Source organism: Peromyscus eremicus, chromosome 20 (genome assembly GCF_949786415.1).
Source record: "Peromyscus eremicus chromosome 20, PerEre_H2_v1, whole genome shotgun sequence".
In the NCBI taxonomy this organism is placed as follows: domain Eukaryota; kingdom Metazoa; phylum Chordata; class Mammalia; order Rodentia; family Cricetidae; genus Peromyscus; species Peromyscus eremicus.
The window spans coordinates 4,134,243-4,158,298 of NC_081436.1; the positions used below are offsets into that span (position 1 = coordinate 4,134,243).

Below are 24,056 nucleotides of genomic sequence, written 5' to 3' on the forward strand. Positions count from 1 at the left end.
GTAGACAAGTCATCTAAACTTTCTCGCTCTGTGGGGAACGATGAAATAGATGTGAGGAGTGCTGGAGACGGAGACAAATCCAGGCCATCCAGGCAGGGAGGGGGAACACGGCTGAGGCTGGTGGCTGCTGGCTCTGAGACGAGGCCCTTTCCTAGCTCTGTGGACTGGCAGACGGCATCAGCTGGTCGGGTGTCAGGAGTCCTGGTGCCTCCTCCCACCCCCGCGGACCCATCCATCCACCTGCTGCTCCACCGTGCAATGATCCCTGGTCCCCTGGGTGGCTGAAGTGTGTGGGAGGAAGCAAAGGAGGAGAAAACCGCGTGTCTTGCCAGGGCTCTCAAGTCCGCAGCACCCTGCGTCCCCAGCATCCTCCTCCCAGGCCCTCCCCTTCCCACTGTGTGCGGATGGTACGCTCCTCCGGTAAGCCTGGCCCGGCTGCAGTGGATGTTGCTAGAATCCACGCGGAGGGAGGAAGAGACGCAGGCAGGCTGCGGTGACCCAAGCGGCCACCCCTACTTCAGGGACCCCTTCCTTGAGAGACGACACCATGACCCAGGGAAAGGTAGGGGCACGTCCCCACCGCCTGCACCACCCTCAGCTCTCCGGACCCCTGCCTCCCTGCCATTCTGAGGAAGCTTTCTGGACCACTTTAAGCATCCTCTCCTGGCTCCAGTGCAAAGGTCCTAGTGGTCTTTGCTGATGCCAGAGGCCTGAACAGCCCATTTCAAAGAATGGGCCTAGGACTCTTCCCCCAACCCCGAGGTTTTCCTCGCCTCTCTTGTCTCCCACCGCTTGCTGTAGCATCACAAACCCTTCACAGGTGCCCTAGGCCCTGCTAGGAGCCAGATGCGGGGAGGGATGAAGGGAGGAGAGAGGAGAGAGGAGAGAGGAGAGAGGAGAGAGGAGAGAGGAGAGAGAGAGAGAGAGAGAGAGAGAGAGAGAGAGAGAGAGAGAGAGAGAGAGAGATCTGCTTGGGGGCCAGAGTGAGCCTTGAGGGGCAATGCCTGTGTGTGCTGGACCAACCCATCCACTTTAGGGTCATCTTTCGCCCCCTCTGATGCCACCTCCCAGCTCCCTTCATCATTTCACTCTGGATATCAGTATACATCCCCTATGGTTGGGAGTTACTATGGCAACCCTGCAGCAGGATGCTTTGATTTTTGTTTTTGTTTTGGCCAGACATGGGGACTAGATGAAATAAAAACATGCCCTCCCCCTCCACCCACCCACCCCACACACACACACAGTGCACATATACACATACACACACACACATGCATCAGTTTTAGGTCTGAATTTCAGGGGAGGGGCTGGGCAGAGACTTGGGTAGCGCAGAGGCTTATGTAACATCAACAGCTTGTGGAATTATACAACCACTAGGGCCTAGGGTAAAGGGGGGTCCTCCAGCTCTCTGTTTAGAGGTGCTAAGGATTGGTCAGGGAACACAGGAGAAGGCCCTCCCCTACACCCCGTTTTTTCCCTCTGATGTCAGCCTCAGAGCTAATGGTATACCTCCCTGGACCCTCAGACCTTCCTGTGATCAAGCTCCTCAAAGGCCTCAAATGATGTTATTGGGTGATACCGCTTCCTGCCATTGGCCAGATGTCACTTGGGAATGCCTTATGTGAGAGGTGGTGGGGCCCCAGAGGTTCTGGGTGGCTAAGAGGAAGGGTAGAGGCTTCCTTAGACGTGCCCCCTTCAGTCTATACAATGAAGGGAGTCAGGGAGCCTGGGCTCCAGATCCCCTTTGGAGGAGGCAGGAGACACTGAGCTGAGCGTGGGGAAGGGAGCCTCCCTTTCCACTCGCACCCCCTCTCCCAGTCAGGAGCCAGCTCCTCTCTGCTCTGGTGGCACAGACGCCTCCGTCCCTCAGCCCCTTGCTCCCAGCACCCCTCAGGATATTTTAGGAGCCGGGATGCTACCCTGAAGTCCAATGGGCTGCAGAGGGACTGAAGTCAGGGGCCTCCTCGGTTGTCTCCCTGCAAGGGCCACCCATCTGTCTACCTCAGCCGTCCATGAGGGGCCTCTGTAGCCAGACAGAAGTGGTGCTTTCTGAGGCCAGGCCTCCCGTTGGTTTCTCTGTCTTCACATCCTGTTCTAGTGTTTCCCTCCCTGACTCTCACCCGTCATCACCTCACCAAGCTACGAGGCTCATTGTGGGGGGCAGGGGGCATATCTGAATGTGAGTGGACTGAAGTTCCTAGTCTGCCCTGAGCAGATTCCCCCTGGGTCTCGGTTCCTTGCCTCATGGGAAAGAAGGTCATAAGCAGATAGATGTCTTCCTCGGCCCCGGCAAGGACCACACTCTGTTGTTCTGTTCTGGTTGGGGAAGTCTGCTTCTTCAGGACCTGCTCTCCCTCTACCCAGCAGGCTCTCCCCATCCCACCCTCCAGTATTTCTAGCCCAGCAGAAAGCAACCTGTCCCCAGGGACAGAGCTCAAGCCCTGTGGCCCTAGGCGCCACCCCATGGCACCTGGGACTTTGGATGTCTCTCTTTCTGTCTGATTCTGGGTTTCCTCATTTTAAAATTGGCTGAATAGCTGGGCATGGTGGCACCCAGCTTCAATCCCAGCACTCCGGGAGTGGAGGCAGGTGGATCTCTGAGTTCGAGGCCAGCCTGGTCTACAGACTGAGTTCCGGGACAGCCAGGGCTACATAGGGAGAACCAGTCTTAAAACAAACAACATCAAAATGATGATGGTGTAAAGTAAGATTGGCTGATACAGTGAGCAAGTTGGGAAGTGGAAGAAAGGGAGAACATTCTGCTCAATAATAGGTCTCGGATGGGTCAGGACATTCCCCGGAGCACAGGGCAACTGTAGGACCATAGAGGCCCAACTGCCTTTCCCAGGTGGCCCTATGGCCTCCACGGGCACTCTCAGGAATTTTCTGCTTCCTGTCTTATCTCTCTTCTGTGGGCTGTGAACCTGGAGGTGGGTCTCCTCTGTCCCACTCCCTAGCACAGGTAAGAGCCCTGGGGCAGGCAGGAATCCAGGGGCTGTCCCTAGTAACCACACCACCCGTGTGGTCTCTTTCTGCCTTTACAGCTCTCTGTGGCTAACAAGGCCCCCGGGACTGAGGGGCAGCAGCAGACAAATGGCGGGAAGAAGGAGGAGGCTCCACCAGTGCCCTCGGCGCCGCCCTCCTACGAGGAGGCCACCTCTGGAGACGGGCTGAAGGCAGGGCCCTTCCCCCAGGCCCCCACGGCTGTACCGCTCCATCCAAGCTGGGCCTATGTGGACCCCAGTAAGTCTCTCAGCACCCAGAGGCTGGAGGGGCAGAGGGAGATGTCTAGTTGGGGTGCTGTCAGCTAGAGAAAGGGGGGCTCTGCAAATCACTGAGCTAAGCCAACTGGAGGAGCAGGAGAAGGGACGGAAGCCGAGCTCTCGTCCAAGAAGGCCCTCGTGGAAGGGGGGACATGGACCCAGGATTGGGAGAGACCAGAGAGGTCAGGAAGGTAGTGAAAGGCCATGCCTGGGCAGGGACCTTGGCTGTGCTGGTGCCCCGAGTGGGTACGGCGTTTTTTATTGCGACTGGTCTGAAAACTCAGTGGGGCCAGGCCTCTGGAAGGCCTAGGGGTACCAGAGATTAAGGGGTGGGGGGCCCCCCTCCCAACCGCTGTCATTATCTCCCTGTCCTTTCTCCAGGTTTTGCAGGGGGCAGGCACAGTGTGGGGTAGGTGTGTGGGAACAGCTAGGCTACGTGGCTGGCCAGACATCGGTCACCGACGTCTTCACCGGCACTGACAGTTCCCAGATCCCAGCAGTAGCACCTTGGCTGTCTGGCTGAGCAGCCTGCAGAGATTTTCTCACTGGCTGTGAGGAGGGGGGACCCCTAAGTCCTCAGCCCCAGGCTGGTGAAATGACTCAGCAGGTAAATGCACCTTGCCACAAAAAACTAACGACCTGAGTTCCATCCCAGGATTCCAGGGCAGACGGTAGGAGAGAACTGACTCCTAAAAGTTGACCTCTGACCTCCGCATGTGTTTCATAGCATGCGTGCACCCAGGTTATAACCACCTGCACATATGTGTGCATAACACGGTCACACACGTACTTGCATATAATAATAAGTACCGTTCTCTTTAATTTAATTTTTCAGAACTCTCAGGGTTTGTCTGCCTCTACTGCCCCTCCCCCCACTGTGACACTCCCACTGCCCGCAAAGTTCTAGAAGGGATCTGAGGACAGTGGCCCTGACAGAGCCTCGGCTCACAGAGCCCCTGCTCGTAAGGAGCAAGTGGCCACCATGGTCCGTGTCTCCTCCAAACACACCCCTCGGTCCAGAGCTCAGCCGCCTCACTCCAAAGTGACATACTGGAAGGTCAATGAAGGTGGGGAGTCCCATTCCCCCTCATTTCTCCTGCCCTGGTTGCTGGGATGGACACTTTATTTAAGGAAAATCCTCTGCGGGGCTGTGGTGGAAGGGAGGGCCCATCCTTGCAGTCAACAGGAGACAAACAGTTCCTAGCGTCGCCTGGGAAATGTCAGATCTGAGCTCATTCCAGGAGATGCAGAATCTGTCCACGGCTCTGCCTCCCTGAGCTCACTGTCACTGGATGCCTGCCACAGTGCCTCAAGTGCGGCGGCAGGCAGAAGAGAGCTGGGTAGCTCCCCGCCCTGCCTACCGGGCTCTCGAGACTTCTGAAGTCTCTCTCCAGTCCCACCGTCAAATCCCGCTTTGGCCCATGTCTGCCCACCCCGCACCTGTCTTCCTGGTCGCTTCCTCTTCTCCCTGCCCTGATCCCAGGAATAAGCTGTCTCCTGTCCTCTCTCTCCACAACGGCTGGGCTCTGGGGAACCAAGCTCCTCCATACAAATGTCCCTTCCCTCTTGTGTCCTCGTCCCCCTCCCTAGACACTCCAGCTCCAAGAATCAGCAGGGGACACCTAGTCCTCGGGGCTGAGCCATCTCACTAGCATGGGGCTGAGGACTTAGGGGTCCCCCCTCCTCACAGCCAGTGGTGAAGTTCTTGCAGACTGCTCAGCCGGACAGCCAAGGTGCTACTGCTGGGATCCCGGAACCGTCAGTACCGGCGAAGAGCTTGGTGGCTTATGTCTGGCCAGCCAGTCGGGGAAGATTTCCTGTATCCATGCAGAGCTCTGAAGAGTGTTTTGAGTTAGTGTGTGAGGAGGCAGAGCAAAGGACGTCCCTCAGAAAGCACTGAGTGGACAGGGTCCAGGGCAAGAAGGCAGGCAAGTGAACAGCTGTTAGTCAGGCTAAGAAAGTGGGAGAGGAGGAGGATTGTTTACAGTGAAGCGTGGCTGGAGGACTCCACGCACCCTGGCATTGTTAAAGGAACTTAAACTTGCCTGGCGTGGCGGTATGTGTCTATAGCCAGCACCCAGGAGACAGAAATGGGAGAATTAGAAGTTCAAGGTCATCCTCAGCCACATAGTGAGTTCAAGACCAGCCTGGTCTACTTGAGACTATGTCTCAAAAAAACAAAACAAAACAAAAAAAGGACTTGAGCAATGAGCAGGAGAGCCATTGAAGAGCCCAACACGGCAGTGGCCTGGTCATCTCTGCAAGACCAAGGCAGAGGCTGTTGCTGGGGGAAGGGAAGACAGCCAGACCTGACGGGGACAGCTGAGGGGACGAGAGTAGATACATCCCAGGGCTTGAGAATGTCTCTAAAGAGAGCACAGGGCCAAGGCAGTGTGGTCCCCACCAGGCACAGAACACGCACACTTTCCGTTTTACCTAATTGGGTCCCTGTGAAGTGAGCCTGTTGTCCCCACCAAGAGAGACTCGGAGAAGGCCGATGATGTGCTTGGGTCACACAGCTTGTCCCACGGATTGCCAGATCCACCTGTGGGTCTGTTTGGCTCTGGGGTCTTTACTCCAGGCCCGGCTCCCACTCACTGCCCTTGGCCCCGTTTCCCTCCCGCCGGCCCGCCCTGGCCCTGCTGTGCAGTTGAGCACTGGCAGGCCCTGCTCCTCCACCCAGCCTTGGATTCCAACCCGTGGGCCTCAGAGCAGCCAGACTCAGGATCTTGGGTCCTCGGACACTGGCCAGGAGGACTGACTGTCCCTGGTTGAGTCCCAGGATCTGGAGTGTCCAGGGAGGGGAACTCGGACACAAGAGGGAAAGGGACGTTTGTATGGCGGGGCTTGGTTCCCCAGAGCCCAGCCATCATGGAGGGAGAGAAGAGGAGACAGTTCACCCCTGGGGTCAGAGAAGAGAGAACAAGAAGTGATCAAGAAGACAGCTGTGGGGTGGGCAGTGTGGGGGCCACCAGGGGTATTTGACAGCGGGGCTGGAGAGAAGGACTGCAGTAGCCTTGAGAGCCAGATTGACATGAGCGGGGCACCCACGCGCTCTCACAGCCTCCACCCACCCACGCAGGTAGCAGCTCCAGCTACGAAGGCGGATTCCCCACAGGAAATCATGAGCTGTACAGCACCTTCAGCTGGGATGACCAGAAAGTTCGCCGGCTCTTCATCAGAAAGGTGACTGCCTCTCGCACGCTCTGGACTGGGGCGAAGCGGGTGAAGGATTTGGGGCCCTGTGCTGGACTCCTGGAAGGACCTTGACCCAGCCTCTGTCTGTGGGGGATGGGGGAGCTTCCTTTCCCTTTCTCCTCCCATCCCACCCAGCTCATGCTCCTCCTGGCATGTGCTTCTGAGGTTTCACCCAGGGCCCTTGCACCACGCCCCCTGGACTCTGTGGGCTGCTCCACCTGAGGGTCTGGTACCTTTATTGTCCCCTACTTTTCTGAATGCACCCAGTGACCCCTATGAAGGAGGGTGAAAGTGTCCAACAGGTAGGTCTAGATGAGTCCCTGGGGACTGGGGTCTCTCAGAGCCTTGCCGGAGCCCAGGGCTCCCCAAACTGATCACCCCTCCCTTCCTCCCTCAGGTCTATACCATCCTGTTGGTCCAGCTGCTGGTGACCTTGACTGTTGTTGCTCTTTTTACCTTCTGGTGAGTTGGCGATGTGGACTGACACCTTCCAGGAGGACCATGGTCAGGCTCAGGGCAGGGCACTCCATCAAACCTCTCCTGGGATGCCCACCCGGATAGATGGGGGGCAGTGGATACCCTCACGCTGGGGAAGAATGTTGGGTGTACCCCATGTGAGAAATCCCCCCAAATAGTGTCCAGCGGGCTCTCCAGGCCATGGGTATCTGTGAGGTGTCACGTGGCTCTGCTCCCCAGTCACCCAGCCAGGCTCCCCTAGGTCCCAGCCTGGCCATCCAGAGCCCAGTCTTTCCTCCTTTCTCTGAGTCCACGTGGGGCAGGTACAGACGTTGAACACAAACAGACCTGAGGCCGCCTCTGACTCTGCTTGCCTTTTTCTACAGTGATGTTGTTAAGGACTACATTCAGGCCAACCCAGGCTGGTACTGGGCATCCTAGTGAGTATGCCCCACCCCAGACCCCTGCCTAGAAATGCCCACTGTGCTCTGTTGATGGATCCAAACCACAGCCTTCCCACACCCCAGGGGGAGGACCTCAAAGGCCCGTAGCATGGCCAGGGGCAACGTTTGAGTTGTTCAGATCTGACAGGACAACTGGAGGTGGGGGGGCGGGGGGTGACAGCCCCCATACAGGTTGGTAAGAGCCTTGGCTGGAGAGAGCCGGTACCTTGACCCTGCGAGGGAAGGGGCTGGAACACCTTGACCTTCTCTAATGATAATGTTGCTTCTCTTATTAACATTGTTATTAATGCTTATGAAATTATTAATCATAAGAGCCACCACTTAAAGAATGCCTAATTAAGGGCTGGGCATTGTTTTGTGTGCTTGGTGTATAGTATTGCATTTGATTCTCAAATCGACTGGATATGATTACCTCAGAAAACCTTAAGGCTCAGAGAGGTTGGGTAATTTGCCCAAGGTCACACAGCTAGTCAGTGATGGAGCTGGGTTCAAGTTAAGTCTTGTGCTCCTAATCCCTCTGCTTGGCAGTCTCCCTTCCGCCCTCCAGCCACTGGCTTCTATTAGTCCTGCACTCTTTAAGGAGCATGGCGGGCAACTTGCGAGAGGAGGCTGGAGGTTTAGATGACTCAGACCCTCCTTCTTGGTAACTAAGGAATAATTTTGGATACTTCCAGACCAGAACCATCCTAGCCTCAGAAAATTGCTCTCTCCATGGTTCCCGTTGGCATCCAGTATGAGCCAGCCCTGTACTGGGGCTACTGGGCAGGCGGCCTCTGCCTGTAGGGGAAGGTGGTGGCTGGTAGAATGTATGCAAAGGAGCTTGCAGATGAGTTGTCAGAGGTGGGGGGGGGGGATCACAGGGTGGACGGGGCTGTGAGAGAGGAGTGGGTAAGAAAGGATGGGAGCGAGAACACTGAGGTGTGTTCCCTGCATTAGGGGCTAGATTGACCGAGGGACGGAAGGTCATCTCAGAGAGCACTGGGGCCCCTGTGGGCCAAGCATGAAGACAGAGCATGGCAGAGCAGTGTGCACACTGACCGGCCCAGCCTGTTCTTCCGTAGGCACCAAGGGCAGAGCTGAGCTCAGCCCAAGGCCCTCTGAGCCACCGGAGCCTAAGACCACCAGAGTGGTCTCAAAATTGGGCTTAGAATTGGCTCAAGTGGACAGCAGACTAACAGCAAGGAAACTTCCCAGGATTCCAGAGGTGAAGACATCCATGCACAGAGCCTTTCCTAGGGCACAGGACAGAGGGACAGTCAGCATCCCAAGAGGGAGGGCTGAGTCCTGAGGAGTTGGGAGGCACTGTATGTACAGCTAATGAGGCCCCAGGGACTGCCACCTTGGCCAGCCCACACAGCAGGTTGGCATGGCTCCCAGCACGTCAGCGCCATCCGGTAGGCTCAGGCCCTCCCTTGAGACCTTGAAATTGGTGTCCTGGACCCCTCTTCTAGGACAGTCTTTGGGACTCCATGTCCTTTGTGTGTAGTGGCGGGAACAGCTTGGAGTACATTTGCACTCTGCTGAAGAGGAAGTGGGGGGGGGGGAGTGAGCGTCTGGCCTTGGTAAAGTTCATGTGGAAAGCAGTGGTGCCCTGAGGTGGGAGCAGGTGGAGAGAGGTGAGACATGGGCATGGACTGTGCTCTCCTGGGACACAACAAAACACTGCTGTTGCTGTGAGTTCCACCACCAGTATGCCACGGCTTCCTGTAGAAGGGCTGCCCGAGGATCTACCCTACCCTCCACACCCCTCTAGCCTCTCTATCCTGCCCCTTCACCCTATCAGGTCTCACCTCACCTCCAGCGTATCAAATGCTCCCTGAGGGCTCACCTGTTTGTCTCTTCCTGTTGGAACAGCCTTCATAACAGTGAGACTAAAACAGGTCTTTTCTATGCATGAGGCGCCACACCAAGTGTTGCGAGTCTAGTTTTCAACCCTCCTTTTAATAACCCCGCTAAGCAGGTGCTGTTACAATCTCCATTTCACAGATGAGGAAGCTGAGGCAGAGAAGCTGCTTCCTGGGCATCAGAGCCAGGTAGAAAGCTGGAACTGCTTGATGACCACACTCTTGCCCTCTGTGGTCTGCTGGCCCTAGCCCCGAGTGTGAGGGCAAGTCAGCTGGGGAAGGCCAATGGGTTTGGTCTCTGGCCTTCACCCGAGTCTCGGTTCCCATCCTGACACTAAACAGACTGTCCCAGGCCCTGGGGCTAAGGCTTCAACATGAAACCAGACTGTTCTTGCTCACACAACCCCCACCCCCTTCTGCCTCAACGGCTCTGGCTTTCTCAAGGTCCCTGCCATCTCTCTCTCCACTGGGTTCTTGCCTTATTGTCTGATTGCTCCCGCTGAGCGTGGTATCTGTGGCAGAGTAGAAGGATGAGAGAAGAGCAGGCAGAGGAGTGTGAGGCTAGGGCTGGGGTGGGGGTGGCTCGGGGAAGCTGTCAGTCAGCCAGCTTCCAACGACAGTAAGCAGCTCCCATCCACGAGTCCAGCCCGGCGCCAAGCTCGTGCTAAGTGCTGCACCCTCCCACCAGGTCTCCCGGAGCTGGTGAGCAGTCTTCCTGTTCTGCCAAGCAGGGGACTGGGACCATGGCTATTAAATCCTTGTCCGTAGCCACAGACTCGTAGCAGGCATGAGGCAGGACTTCGGTACCAGGCTCCAGAGCTGTGCCATGATCTTGGAATCCTGAGTCTCTCTGCCCTTCCTTCTGATGCCCCTCTTAAGGGTTGAAAAACACAGAGGAAAGGGCCAGAGGCCCTCAGGAAGCTTCCGGTCTGGACAGTGACAGGAGACACACAGCCAAGACTTCTGTTATTGTCATAGTTGTTGAAGTGTTGAACAGTGACTCAAGTGAGACCGTGAGGAGAGGGTACTTTTTACCAGGGATGGATGGGAGGGTTCTGCTGTCCCTCATGGGCAGGGTGGGCACAGCTCCGGCACCTGGCATCCAATTGCAGCAGAGCCTCCGGGCTGTAAGCTTGCATTCCTGCACTGTCTGTTTTGTTACTGTTTTTGTTTGGCTTTTCCATTTCATCCAGAAACATTTGAAGAGTGCCTCCTGGGTGTCAGGCTCCAGGTTAGATGGTAGGAAAAAGAAGTGAGTTGCATGCTGGCCTCCAGGGGAGCAGGGGCCCTGTGAGGGGCTCCAGCGGAGCAGGGGCCCTGTGAGGGGCTCCAGCGGAGCAGGGGCCCTGTGAGCTGAGCTGGCCAAGGCAGGGGTGCGGACTGCAGCCAGAGCTGTGTCTGTGCTCCAGAGGAAGCCGGGTAGAAGAGGGAGTCTCCATCCTGTCAGCGGAGTGGCGGGCATGTTTGAAGGGTGCAGAACAGGTTGTGATGAGAAGCGGGGAGGGGGGACGAGGTATGGTGACAGCAGAGATGAGGAGCCAGTGGCGGGTGGTGCAGGCATTGCCAACTGTCCTGGGAAAATATGTGCTCTGATCGGCCTGTGGTGTGGAGGGTAGAAAAGAGGCTGGGCTGAAGGCTGGAAGGCTACAGTCCCGGCCAGAGAGAGAAGAGGAAGAGGTGACCCAACTTCAAAGGGAGGTGTTGGCGATGGAGGGAAGAGTGAGGTCTGTGTGGGAGGGTGAGCAGATCCAGGTGATTAATTAGGCGTGGTAGGGCGAGCGCCAAGAATGATGCTGAGGCCTCTGGCTGGGTGACTTGACAGTTGCTCGGAGTTCTCAGCAGTGGGGGTTCGGGAGCAGAGAGAACAGCGGAGCTCAGCTCCATGCCCTTGAGTCTGATGCATTTCTGCAAAGCTCCCGGTGGCCGGAACTTCTCTCTGGCTGCCCAGTCTAGTGCTGAGAAGGGAAAATGAACACCCACTCTAAAGGGTGGGTTCATCCTTCTGGTGAGCAAGCCTCGCTAGGGAGAGTGGGACCGAGGAAGAAGAGTCCACCTTGAAGACATCAGCACCTTTAGAGGCTCCATAAGGGAGACTGAGGAGGAGTGGCCAGGAAGGGAGGAGGGGACCGGAAAGTGTGTCATTGTGGAACCAATAGGAGTGACCAGACTTTGAGAAGTCAGGTAATGTAAAGACCAAAGAGTGACAGCTGAACTCAACAAGGTCACCCTGATGTGACTGAGCCAGCTCTCGTGACGTGGGGCTGAGGCCAGATTGTTGGGTGGGTTGAAGAGATGGAGAAGAGGCCCTCTGAGCAGAGGACACAAAGGGTGTAGAGTCGCTGGAGCTAGGGAGGACGCTGAGCGGAGATGAGGCGAGGCCAAGGAGGTGGACGCGGGAGAAGAGGTGACCTCCCCCACCCCGGGGGGCGGGGGGAGTGTTAAAGTAAGCCATCGCTGGGCTTTTGAGAGCCTGGGACCCAAAACCCAGGCTGGGGGGATTGGCCTGGAAAGGGATGAGGGACAGGAAGCCTGGTAGCGCCACGTGAGGTTTTCAGGTGATGGGCCACACCTCATTATCTCAGATCTTTCTGGAACATAACAGAGAGTGAGGCAGCCTGGGAGGTTTGGGGAAGGAGGAGGCTGTTTGGAATTGCTCTTATGGAGGGCGGGTAAGATGCTGAGGAGATGGGGAAAGAGAGAGCTGCTTGGCCATGCTGGAGGCCTGCTGAGGGTGGAGGCCACGCACTGGTAGGCGAGCCATCTTGGGAGCTTATTCTCTATCTACCATCGCCCGGTCTTTGCCCCTCGCTTTCCAGAAACCTCTCAGCGTCAGCCACCCTCCAGCCACTTCCCACTGGACATGGCTACCTGATCCAGAAATTGATTCCACTTCCTGCTCTGCTAGGTGCTGGCAGGCCCGTCCGTGCCGAGTCCGCCGTCTGGTAAGGCAGAGCACTGAAAAAGCGGCTAGCAGGATGGCTGCAGGCAGCGTGTAGCCATGGCTGGTAGGGGCTAGCTCCCGGCAACCGGAGCACCTACCTAGTCCTTCAGCAACAGGACAGCTGCGTGACCTCAGACAAGTCGCCTGACCTCTTCTGTAATGGAGACATAGTCCATAAAGAAAGAAGGATCATGTCAATATTCATTAAACACTGTCAAAACAAACAACATCAAGCCCAGTGCCCCTGGCCTGTGCCTAAGTTCCAGGCCAGTCAGAGGTACACAGTGAGATCTCGTCTCAAAAACTATAAATAAATAATAAATAAAAATCTGCCCAGCACACAAAATATATTCTACGGTAGCTTTTAGTTTGCTTTAGACTTATCCACTGTTTTTGATGCAGGGTCTCACGTGGAGTAGGCTGACCTCAGGCTCCATAAGTAGATCAGGATAACCCTGACTCCCTCACCCTCCCGCCTCTACCTCCTGTGCTAGGGTTGCAACACCAGACGACGATACCTGGCATGAGCTTTTTTTTTTTTTTTTTATGCATGCATATGGGTGTGCACATGTGTGCCCATGGATTGGTGTGGGTGTGCATGCGCACATGTGCACACGGAGGCTGGAAGCCACTTCTGGGTGTCGTCCTCAGGAAAGCCATCCGACTCTTTCCAAACAGAGTGTCTCACCAACGAGGCTGGACTGGCTGGCCACGGAGCTGAGCCCCAGGAAGCCTCCTCTCCTTACCGCTCCAAGTGCGGGGATTCCCGGGGCCCGCCACCATGCCCAGCATTTATTTTCACCTGGGTTCTAGGCACTGAAGGCAGGTGTTCGTGCTTGCTGGCCACTCACGTTTCCCACTGAGCTCCTTCTGCAGCCCCCGTGTATGACTGAGCGATCTACTCAGGTCCTGGGGGGTGAACTTTCCAAGGTTTCCTAGCCAGGTGAGGTGATGCAAGTCTGCAGTATCAGGACACTAAGGGCTAAAGTAGGAGGATCACCGAGAGAGAGAGAGTTCAAGGCTAGCCTGGACTACCTAGGGAGACTCTGCCTCAGGAAACACACAACAGCAAACGTCCCTGAGGCCGCTTGTGTTGAATGATGAGAAGGCCGTAGCTCCCGAGATTGAATATGCTGGAAGTAGGCTTGCCCCACCCGACTACCAATGTCTCTTGGGAATTGGGCTACCATCCTACCCACTGCCCAGTCCTAAGATGGCCATGCCCTTCCCTCTGCTCTTGCCACCCTGCCTGGTGCAGTTTGGGTAGGGTGGCGGAGTAGGAGCAACCGGACTAGGTAGAGGGCCTTGGGAGAGACCCTCCCTCCGATTTGCTCACCTGGCTCTCTTTCTCACAGTGCCGTGTTCTTTGCAACTTACCTGACTCTGGCTTGCTGCTCTGGACCCAGGTATGATCGTGACTTGGGGGGCTACTTGTGGAACTGTTCGTAGGACCTTAAAAATCTGCTCTGAGCCCTGCCTTCCGCCAGGGGGCTGTGCAGCCCGGAAAGGGCCGCATGGGTCTCTGAACTGCAGTCAGATGGGCCAGCCCCTCTGCCCTTCACTTTGGGCCTCTGAGGCAGATATGTGGGCATCAGAGGATTTGAATGAAGAGGTCCCACCGTGTGCAGAGAGTCCCCGCAGGCTCGAGTGGCCTCTGAGGCCTGTGGCTTGCCTTGCAGGAGACACTTCCCTTGGAACCTGATTCTGCTGGCCATCTTTGTAAGTGACTGGCGTGAGCTGGGGACAGACGCTGAGTGGGAACGGAGGAAGAGCAAAGGCAGCATGGGGTTGGAAGGCCGGAGAGTCTAGACTGGGGGTGTCAATGTGAGGTTCCTGGTGGGACAGAAGTGCTGAACCCCTCTTCTACCAGACCATCCCACCCTCCCTTTCTGATGGGATGTAGCCATTTCTGTGCCCAGTCCCTTGTCCTGGGGAGATTGTGTGGGACTTCCAGCCAGAACTGGTGGGGGTTCTCATGGGAAGAACAAGGCTGTCTAAGAGATAAAGGCACAGCTGTCCCGAGCTGCCAGCAACTGGCCAGGGGACCCTGAGAGTGCCCGGCGGAGCCCCCAAGTCCACATGCAGTAGCGTTCCTTCACCCTGCTTTTCTTTCAGACCCTGTCCATGGCCTATCTCACTGGGATGCTGTCCAGGTAAATGGGACAGGGTGTCCTAGGCAGGCATGCAGCCAGGGTCTGGCCATACCTGAAGAGAACACCACCCCATAAATCTCATCTTTCCGGGCAGCCGTTGGGTGGGGGAAGGACTCAAGCAGACAGGCCGCTTTGGCCTGGAGTCGCCTCCTTAGGCACTAACGTTGCCAATGACTCCAAGCCCCGAGCAGGTGAGCGGGGTTGGGGTAAGGGATGGTGGAGAGTGAGATGATACTACCCACGCTGACATAAATGCACCCCACTCTGCCTGTTCTAGACCCTTCGCCCCATTAGTGAGTGTTCAAGGACAGAGAAGCCTGGGAAAGTTGAGAGTGGGAGGTCCTGGGAAGGAGACAGGTTGGGACCGCAGGTCATGAGGTCAGCTTCTGGTAGAGAAGGGTGGTTCTGTGAGGAGGGGTGGGAGAGCGGAATCCCACTGACCCCGTGTCCACCCTCAGTTACTACAACACCACATCTGTGCTGATGTGCCTGGGCATCACGGCCCTTGTCTGCCTCTCAGTGACCATCTTCAGCTTCCAGACCAAGGTCAGCCCTGGGGCCTGTGGGCAGGGGAGGGCACATGGGTCAGGGATCCACGCGGGGCTGAGGAGAGACCGGGGTTTGAGTTGGGTCTAGGGATATCCCCTGGAAGAGGGATATTCTGGGCTGTGGGGATGAGCAAAGAATTCATGGGTCTCAGCCTCTGGCCAGCACATTGCTGAGGCCCGGTGCTGATGGCCCCCTGTGCCCCACAGTTTGACTTCACCTCCTGCCAAGGTGTGCTGTTCGTGATGCTCATGACCCTGTTCTTCAGCGGACTCCTCCTAGCCATCCTCCTGCCCTTCCAATATGTGAGTCTCCAGCCTACAGGCCCGGGAGGAGAGTGGGGACGGCCCGATGCCCAGGGTGCCGTGTTCTCCTACCCCTTCAGGGCAGGCCCGGGGCCAAAGCCCCACAGCCTGCCACCCTGGCCAGCCCTCCTGGCACCTGCCCTAGGTGTGTTGGCAGCATACACAAGCCAACAAGGAGGCTTTTCTTGGCGGCCTGGGCACCTGCCCAGCTCATGAGCCGCATCCGGCTTCACTTTCCCTACCCTCCCCTGCAGACGGAGGGAAGGGGGAGGGAGGCCATAGCTGAGAAAGATACACTGGGGATCCAGGGGCCCACCAGGCTCAGGGGACCTCCTAGGGGACCAGCCAAGCCCAAAGAGGCAGAATCGGGCTGGCCAGGCGCAGGAGAGTAAGGCTATGAGGCAGAGACAGACTCTCCACCCCATCTCACAGACCACCCACCCACCGGCATCTGGCCTGCCTGGCAGAGTGCCTGCTGTGCAGGAGCTGAAGCCACCAAAGCTGGGGGACAGACTGGGGACGTGACAGGTGGTTTGAGTCCTGGGAACACAGGAAAGAAAGAAAGGGTCTATTCGGGGGCTCAGTGGCGGTCTCTCCAGCCACATTCTGTATGCAATCTCCCATCTCCTCTTGTCTGCCAAGCTGGGATGGCGTTCCTCATCCCCTCTAACCTACCTCCATCCCGCCCAGCCCCAGCCTCCGGGTAGTTGGCACCCAGTCGAGGATGTTAAGATTGATTCTGGCATTTCTTTGGCTCTTCCCAGGATCCTGTTGACAAAGGGAGGGGCCGGAGCTGGCCTAGGGGCCTCTATGTATCTAGGATGGGGAGGGGGCTGCAGGAAGGGGCCCCAGAACTTCAAAGAACCCTTTATTGACCCACACTGAACTGATGGGACACCTTTATTTCCAGGAATCTTCTGGAAAGTTTTCCAGAAGCGTTCCACAAAGGGCAGTGCTAACATAGCACCTTATAGTTGCGGGCATGCACAATCCGGGGGTGAGCACACACTGGGAAGGGCATTGTTCTGGCCTCCCGAGGCAGGCCCTTCATGGCCATCTGACAGAGACTCCAGGTGCCTCCACTTCCATACCTATCCCTACCCCCCCACCCCTCCCCCACCCCCAAGTTCAGCTGACTCCTTCCACGTGAGCCCTTGCTCCCAAGGCCGAGACAGAGAGCTCTCTGTGAGAGGGACAGGCAGACCCCAGATAGAGCAGGGATGGATGAGGACAGCTGGGGGAGCCTAGAGCCAGACTCAGGCTGGGAGGATAACAGTCAGATAGGATGAGTCACCCTTGGCCAGCCTGAGCCTGGGGCTGTGTTTTGAAGGAAAAAATATCAGGTCTGTGAGAACTCCCTGCAGGTCTCCCCATGATTATCCTGGGGTCTCTCTGTCCTACACTGTGAGCACCCAGAGAACCACAAGCCCTTCTCAGTCCTGGAGCTGCTTAGAGAGTGTTGGGGAGAATTAGCCCCACTTCTTCCATCCTCTGGACTGAGCCTTCTCCCCAACCCCTGGCCCTTCGGCCCGCTGCCCTTTCCACATGCTAAGCCCACCCTTCCTGTACCCACAGGTCCCCTGGCTCCACGCCGTCTATGCCGTGCTAGGAGCATGCGTGTTTACTTTGGTGAGTTTGGCCCAGCTTCTGGGGCTGCCTTCTCAACTTTATGACTCTTCTACCCTGTGTCTTCCTCACTGTCTCTCTGGAAGCTTTCTGCAGCATCTGAGGGTGGGGCTGGTGCAGTACCACATTCAGGGAATTCCGTCTTGTGTCCAAGACCTGCTCTCTGAGCGGGGTACAGGAATGTGAAGCAGTAAGCTTCAAGCTGCCTACCAGAGCAGGACTAAGAAGAGGGGCAGAGCTCAGGGATGTCCTGCTGTGTGGACCAAGTTAGTATGGTCCTAGGGCAGTCAGGGAAGAGTCACATGCTTCGTGAAAGGCTCCATTAGAGGGACCTTGTTCTTTGCTGTTCTCACCAAATTCACGTAACAGTAATAGCTAATTTATTTATGTATGTATTTATTTACTTATTTGCCTTTTCAAAACAAATTGGCCTCGCTGGGCAGTGGTAGCATACACCTTTAATTCCAGCATTCGGTAGACAGAGGTAGGCAGAGCTCTGTGAGTTCTAGGCCAGCCTGGTCCACAAAGCGAGTTCCAGGACGGCCAGGGTCATTACACAGAGAAACCCTGTCTCGAAAAACCAAAAGACAAGCAAACAAAAACAAACTAGCCTTGACCTTGCCATCCTCCTTCCTCGGCCTCCGGAGCGCTGGGATCATGGGCATGTACCACTGCACCTGGGGTTTAGCTAATACTGAACACTCACTTTCCCCAGCCATCTTTCCCTTGTTCCCAATCCTCACACCACACCTAGCAGATAGGTTCCGCTCTTCTGAGATCACAATGAAGAGGAAGCTCAGTGATGTCAGATAACACGCCAAGATCATCCTGGCATCCTAGGAATGGTAGGACAAGGCTGGACAAGGCTGGGAACTCAGACATCTGGCTCCAGAGGCCCATTGAAAGGCAGAGGCCTGGTGGGAAGTGTCTAGAAGCAGGTGCCCAGACAACATGACCAAAACATATCTGCCCAATGCAGCCCAACATATCCTTTGGTCAGATAGCCCCCAAGCACCTGAATATGTGCCCCACAATCACCCAAGAGACAAGCTGGTGTCCATGACATCTTCATGGGAAGCCATCCGAATAGATGTCTATTGCCAGTGACATAACAGCCAGACTTCCTCCTTCTCCAGTTTGCTCAGCTCTGCTAAGTGGCCAGAGTTCCCAGTTTAGTTACAAATTCCAGACTCATGGATGACAACAATGTCCAGTACATCCCAGGCGGGTCGACAACCTTGATGTCAGAATTGCCTCTTCCCAGGCAGATCTCTGTGAGTTCCAGGACAGGCTGCAACGCCACACAGAAAGCCCTGTCTTGGGTGGCAACACACCTGCAGTCCTAGCGTGCGGGAGGCAAAGGCAGGAGGATCAACGTTTAAAGTCATCCTTGGCTACTTAGAAAATTTGAAGTAGAAAGTCCTGCCAAGCGAAGCCAGGCGTCTTCCGCATCAGAAACCCTAGGGTTGAGTTATCAGTCTCGCTGCAGTAAAGGCCAGATCTGAGACCAAGACTCAGGGGTGCTGCATCTATGTAGTACCAACCCCAGTATCAGCACTGGAGATCCCATCTTGGGAACCCCTAAATCCTAGATAAAGTGGTTACCCTGGGACGCCCACTTCTGGCTCCTGGGGCGTGTTCCTCCTTCCAGGTCATATGTTCTCAAGCGAAGCTCAGTCCCTGAGAAGGAATTGGAAGAAGGCGGAAACAACCAGGGCCACAGACCCAGGCAGCAGCATCAGGAGGCCCCCGAGAGCAGTCATGGCTAGGGACAGGAGAGGCGGAGGGAGGCCGGTGGAGTTGGAGGAGAGCGGGCATCTGTGGAGGGCCAGGGCATGCACTTTGCTCCCTGAGGGGCAGGTGGCAGCAGCAGTAGAAGCTATGCAGGGAGGCTATGCATGCAGGCAGGGCTGGGTGGATGGTACTAAGCCTTTAAGTCTGCTTAATAATCTCTTGTGTTATTAGAATAACAAAAATAATCCCAGCCATCCGTCCCACCCATGGCGTCCTGTAGAACACTTTCACACCTATTGCTCCATTGCGTCTCGACCACAATCCAGGGAAGGAAGCAAGGCTGGTCGTCTAAGAACCGCCTTGCTCACTGAAGGCCCTGAGGGTTAAGTTGTGGTGGGGCTGGCAGAGTCTCGTGGCCAGTAAAAGACAGGTCCAGGCCCAGGACTGAGGTGTCCTGAAACTGGTGTCCAGTGCCTCTGTGGTCACCTTGGGGAGAGGTGTGTCCTCTCCATCACCATCATCATCATCATCATCACCATCATCATCATCATCATCATCATCATCATCACCACCACCATCACCAAGTGTATCGTGTGTTGACTTCTCCTAGACCTTGGTGTCAGCATGGAAACATGCCGTAATTTCTCCCATCTAAAGAAAAGTAAAAACCACAAAATACTCTTAACCCACATCTCGCTAAAGCCCTGGCCCATTCTCTGTTCCTCATATATAGCAAAAGCTCTTTAAGAAGCCGTGCTCATCTCCCACAGTGCCCCACCCCCAGCCTCCCTTCCTCCAGCTGTCAGCTCCCATCCTCTCTTGTGTGCCTTTTCAATGCCAGGGTCTGAAGTTGGGGCTTTGTGCATGCAAAGCATGAGCTCTGCCTCTGAGCTTCCCTAGCCCACTGAGCACTCTGTAGAGTGCTATCATCCGGTAGTTCACCAGCAACCTCCATGCAGCAGCAGCCTCAGCCCTTGGACCTAGCTCAGCAGAATCTGACTCAGTGTTCATTCTCCCAGAAGCATCCTCCAGGCCTCTTGCGTCTGGCTTTTGTTTAGCAGGCCCTGGGTCCCCGAGTCTTCTCTTTCCGTCTCCTTCCCTCAGGAGCCTAGACAGCCTCAGTGCTTTGTATTATGCTTTAGACTGATGACTGTGAATTCTCACCTCCAGCCCTAGTGTTTGAGTTCCCGACTAGAATGTTCAGTTGCCTTGTTGGGATGCCCATTTGCCATCTGACAGACCCTTCAGCCTATAACACATGCAAACAACTTCTTTTTCCTGGGCCCCCAGCCTCTGGGTTCTTCCCCCAGCCTCTCTCATTGTTCCCACTCAGGACAAATCCCTTGGCCCCTCTGCTCCTTTCCTAACACACCAGCCTCAGCAGCGGGTCTCGTGGCTCCAGCCCTTCGCTAGAGCCTAAGCGCTCTGCCAAGCTTCTCGGCCCTTCTTTCCCAGTGTCAGGTGCCATCGCCTCCCACCAGGCTTGTTGCGATGGACCCTGCAGCTTCCCGTGCTGTGCCCACATCTCTGGTCCAGCGAGCAGGCAAGGGTGAGAACACACACACTCCCCTTGGCATCCAGCGGCCCGGTGTTTCCCACAGGTCCCCTTTGACCCCCACCCTGCTGCGTCCACTCGGGTCCCTTGCTGCCTGGGTGTAACAGGCCCCGTCCACACCCAGGGCTCCACACCTGATCTGCTCCTCTGTCCCCTGAGACCCTCCCAGCTTCTACTCCTTCCTTGTTTTGTTTCCTTCACAGCACAGAGCGAGCGCCTCCACACTCGTGCCCTGCTCCTGGATTCTTAACTCTAGATAGCCTATCTCTTTCTCGGACACGTTCTGGGGTTTTCTGATCTGTTTGGTTCTCTGACTCAAGGGGAATTTAAACTCCTTGAGAGTGGGGTTCGCACACCACGCTGGTTTGTTCCTTGATGTAGCCCCAACACCTGGAGCAGCATAGTGCACAGCAGACACCCACAGATGTCTGTGGGGTGAATGGATGCCTGAGGGGTGGGGTGGGGGCAGGGCATGTCTGAGGTGCTGGGATGGCCCAGTTGCGCAGCTGAATGTGCACTGGCCCAGCTGTCTCCTGTGAGTCACAGGGAGGAGAAGAAACTTGGGTGCCCAGTGACCCCCAAAATGTCTCAGTCAATCAACGCATCCAAAAGCCTTGGTTTACATAAAGAGTAGTTGAGAGAGTATGTGGGTGGGCCCTTCTGCTTAGAGAAGGGAAGACCGGCCCTCGGGTGCCATGATGCATGCCTTTCAGCAGCTGCCCCAGGAGGAGATCCCTGTGTCTTCTCATTAACCCCCTGCCTAGTGCTCTGTGCTGGCCCCTGCTGGCCTCTTCCACCGTCACCGGTTTGTGGAATCTGTGCGCCCCCCCCCCCAAACTGGAGCCCAGTGCCTCTTCATCTCCCGCTTAGCCTTTTGTGGCTCAGTGGCACAATGGGACCCTTTCTCTGCTCTGCAGTCAGGCAAGGCAGGGTGGCACACACCACCACCTCCCGGCCTGGTTCCTGCCTAGTCAAGGAAGTATGAGGAAGGGATAAAGAGAAGCGTCAGATGAGGCCCTGAACCCCTGGTGGGGCTTCCCTCCCCGTCCCCACCAGCCTGGGCTTTACCGAGACTGAGAACATCCAATGGGTCTCTCTCCCTGATCCCTCAGCTCCCGCTCTGAGATTCTTCCATCCTTCAGGGTAGGGCCACCTGGCTTGGAAGCCAAGGCCCCACGGGCCTCTGGTCCAGCCTCGAGAAGCAGGCCCCTCCTAGGTCTCTCCCATGTCCAGCTTTGGCGCACTGTCAGGAAGCCTTGACCTTGCATCTCAACCCCGACCCCGACCCCGACCCCTTTCTGGATGCCAGGACAAAATGCCAGTAGAAGTAGACGAGTCAGCTGAAAGGTGTGGGCTGAGTGGCTCCGCCGTCCTCTCCCCGCCAGTGCCTTCTCCTTGGGTGCTTTCTTGAGAGGTGAACTCATGGGCCATAGGGTAATGGGGCAGAGCTGTGGGGCTGGGCAGAAACTGTGCAGGGTGGGTCAAGGGCCTGGCTGCTCTGTCTCTAGTGACAGCTGAGCCTTCAGGGTCCCGTGCCTGGAAAAGCTGCCTTGAACTTGGAGAACCTTCCTGGGGTAGCTGAGTCTTCCCAGCCACCCAAAGCAGGAAGCCAAGTCCCAGAAACCCAGGGAAGAAATCAGACACAGGGCTTCAGAACTCAGGCGCACTAGGAAGAAAGCTTTGCCTCTGACCCAGTGCAGCCTGTTGGAGGACCTGGGGAGCCACTGAGAGTAGACAGGACAAATGGCAGTCCCCACACTTTGGGAAAACCAGCAGATAGCCGAGTGGATAGGCCGGAAGTCGGGGGGGGGGGCAGTAAACACTAGTGCTGTGTCTCCACGTCAGGGAGCGGGTATCGGGAAGGCTGTGTAAGGACCAGATGTTGTGAGGCTTGAGGAGTGAGTGAAGTTTACTGTATGGGGTGCTGACCCCTGAGGCCCAGAGAGAACAGTTGTGTATGTACTCACATACTCTCTCTTTCTCTCTCTCTCTCACACAGGCACACACACACTCACACACACACACACACACTCACACACACGCTCACACATTCATACACACACACCACATATGCACACACACTTGCACATCCTCTCACATACTCATACTCACACATACACACTCACACTCCCATGCATACTCACACATACACATTCAACCACACATACCACACACTCACACTCTCATACACTCACACACCACACTCTCATACACTTGCATACTCACACACTATGGACAATCACATGTGCACACTCACAATCACACACACACACAAAAACACACACACCACATTCACATACCACACAAACTCATGCACTTGTGCATGCTCTCACACATACACGCTCACACGCTCACATGCACACACACACACACACACACACACACACACACACACAGAGGGTATCACAGTCCTCCTGACTCAGCCCTGCCCTTTATAAGGTAGGGAAACAGAAATGGGGGACTATGGACCTAGAGAGGCCCTCTTAGCCTGTCACCCCAGAGGGAGCTTTAGACTGTTCAGTCCACCCAGCCCCACAGAGATTCTGGGCTCTCTGACCACAGTTTAAGCAGCCCTGAGCGTCTCAGAAATTTAAGGGAACTCTCTAGTCTCCCCCTCCCTACTCTGCCCCTCACTTGATCTTCTAGTGAGGGCAATAGTGTGGCCCGGTCTTCCCCAAATCCAGACAACAACGCAAAGTAAAAACCAGCCCCACGGGCCCAAGGTTGTCAAAACTCATTCTCTTGTTCCAAGGGGTTTATAAGCCTCAAAAATATGTGAGGACTTTCCTTCCTGTTACCTTCCTCTGATACAGGAGATGCTATCTCCCCCAAGCTGTGTGAAAGCTGGTGGCTGGCGCAGAGGTAGGGGGAGGGTGTGGTGAGCTGGCTGTCCTGGGGTCTACTTCCTGGTCATCACTACACATCATCACATCATCACCTCCTGAGAGTCTAATCCTCCCGCAGACACCCTCGTCACACCTGAATGGTCACAACTGCCTGCCAGGGGAGGGGAAAGGAACCCCTGTCCCCAAGAGGAGGGGTCAGGGTAGCTAGGATACTGTGCCAAAGCAGACAAGAGACCTCCCTGTAGGGCAGCACACCGAGAGAGGAATCCCAACTCTTGGGTCCACGGCAGAGCCAAGCAGAGACATAAAGGGACGGGCCAATGGGCATGTAGAGAGGAGAAGCCCTTCTGCCCACCGGAAGGAACACCCCCACCAAGCCACATCCAAGGCCTTGCTCATCTTTACCACAGTATGACCTTTGGCAAGCTTTGACCTTGGACCTCTCTGTCTATAAAATGGAGCTGATTTTCTGTACATGCACAAGTCTATTGTGAAGGTCATGTACAATGGGAATAAAAAGAAACTTAGCACTTGGCACATGGCAGCCTTGAGTCGCTCTCACGTTAGGGCAGGGCTTGGGAGCCAGGGCACCGTGTTTGGAGTGCTTCTATGCCGAGTTCCAGCTGTGTGAGCCGCTCCCGTTAGGTAACATCTCTCTGCTTCAGTTTCTCTAAGTGGGGCCGGCGACAGAACCCACCCCTTAGGGTGACTTTAAAATGAGTTGACGATGCATAGGGCTTAGGAGGGGCAGGGCATGTGGCCAGTTATTAAAACCCTCACCTGAGGGGAACAGTGGGCTGCCCAAGGTCAGAGCCATGCTTTGAGATCTCCCAGCCTGTGCTCTCAAGCACGGGGGTCTAGTCTTGCCTTCTCTGCCGTGGTTACTTTCGCACACGTTTAGACAATGCTTCCTGAACCAGACCTGCTGGCTGCAATCCCTGCCAGACCCTGCTCCTCCAGTAGCCTGCCTGGAGGACGAAGGTTGTGTGTGGCCTTTGATACTTCTGATTCCCTAGTCGAGAAGAGACTTTCTTTTGGCATCAGGCAACAAATGGGGCCCAGGCCTCCACTCATAGCCTGTCCTCACTCCCCTGCTGCCCCACATACCTGCAGCCAGCCAGG

The 24,056-nt window shown here is 56.0% G+C and overlaps 1 protein-coding gene across 2 annotated transcripts in view; it reads left to right on the plus strand.

Moving 5' to 3' along the window:
• The first annotated feature begins 434 nt into the window (after nucleotides 1-434).
• Faim2 (Fas apoptotic inhibitory molecule 2) overlaps nucleotides 435-24,056 on the plus strand; it is a 29,440-nt gene continuing 5,818 nt past the window's right edge. The window contains exons 1-11 of one of the 2 annotated variants that reach the window (XM_059247450.1): nucleotides 435-562; nucleotides 3,048-3,246; nucleotides 6,349-6,452; nucleotides 6,862-6,926; nucleotides 7,307-7,360; nucleotides 13,525-13,575; nucleotides 13,849-13,888; nucleotides 14,285-14,322; nucleotides 14,781-14,868; nucleotides 15,078-15,173; nucleotides 16,749-16,802. In XM_059247450.1, the coding sequence (XP_059103433.1) occupies nucleotides 548-562; nucleotides 3,048-3,246; nucleotides 6,349-6,452; nucleotides 6,862-6,926; nucleotides 7,307-7,360; nucleotides 13,525-13,575; nucleotides 13,849-13,888; nucleotides 14,285-14,322; nucleotides 14,781-14,868; nucleotides 15,078-15,173; nucleotides 16,749-16,802 (804 nt within the window). In that variant the 5' untranslated portion in view covers nucleotides 435-547. Of the gene's footprint in view, nucleotides 563-3,047; nucleotides 3,247-4,167; nucleotides 4,334-6,348; nucleotides 6,453-6,861; nucleotides 6,927-7,306; nucleotides 7,361-13,524; nucleotides 13,576-13,848; nucleotides 13,889-14,284; nucleotides 14,323-14,780; nucleotides 14,869-15,077; nucleotides 15,174-16,748; nucleotides 16,803-24,056 lie in introns of those variants that run through there. The other variant, XM_059247449.1, reaches the window with a different exon arrangement.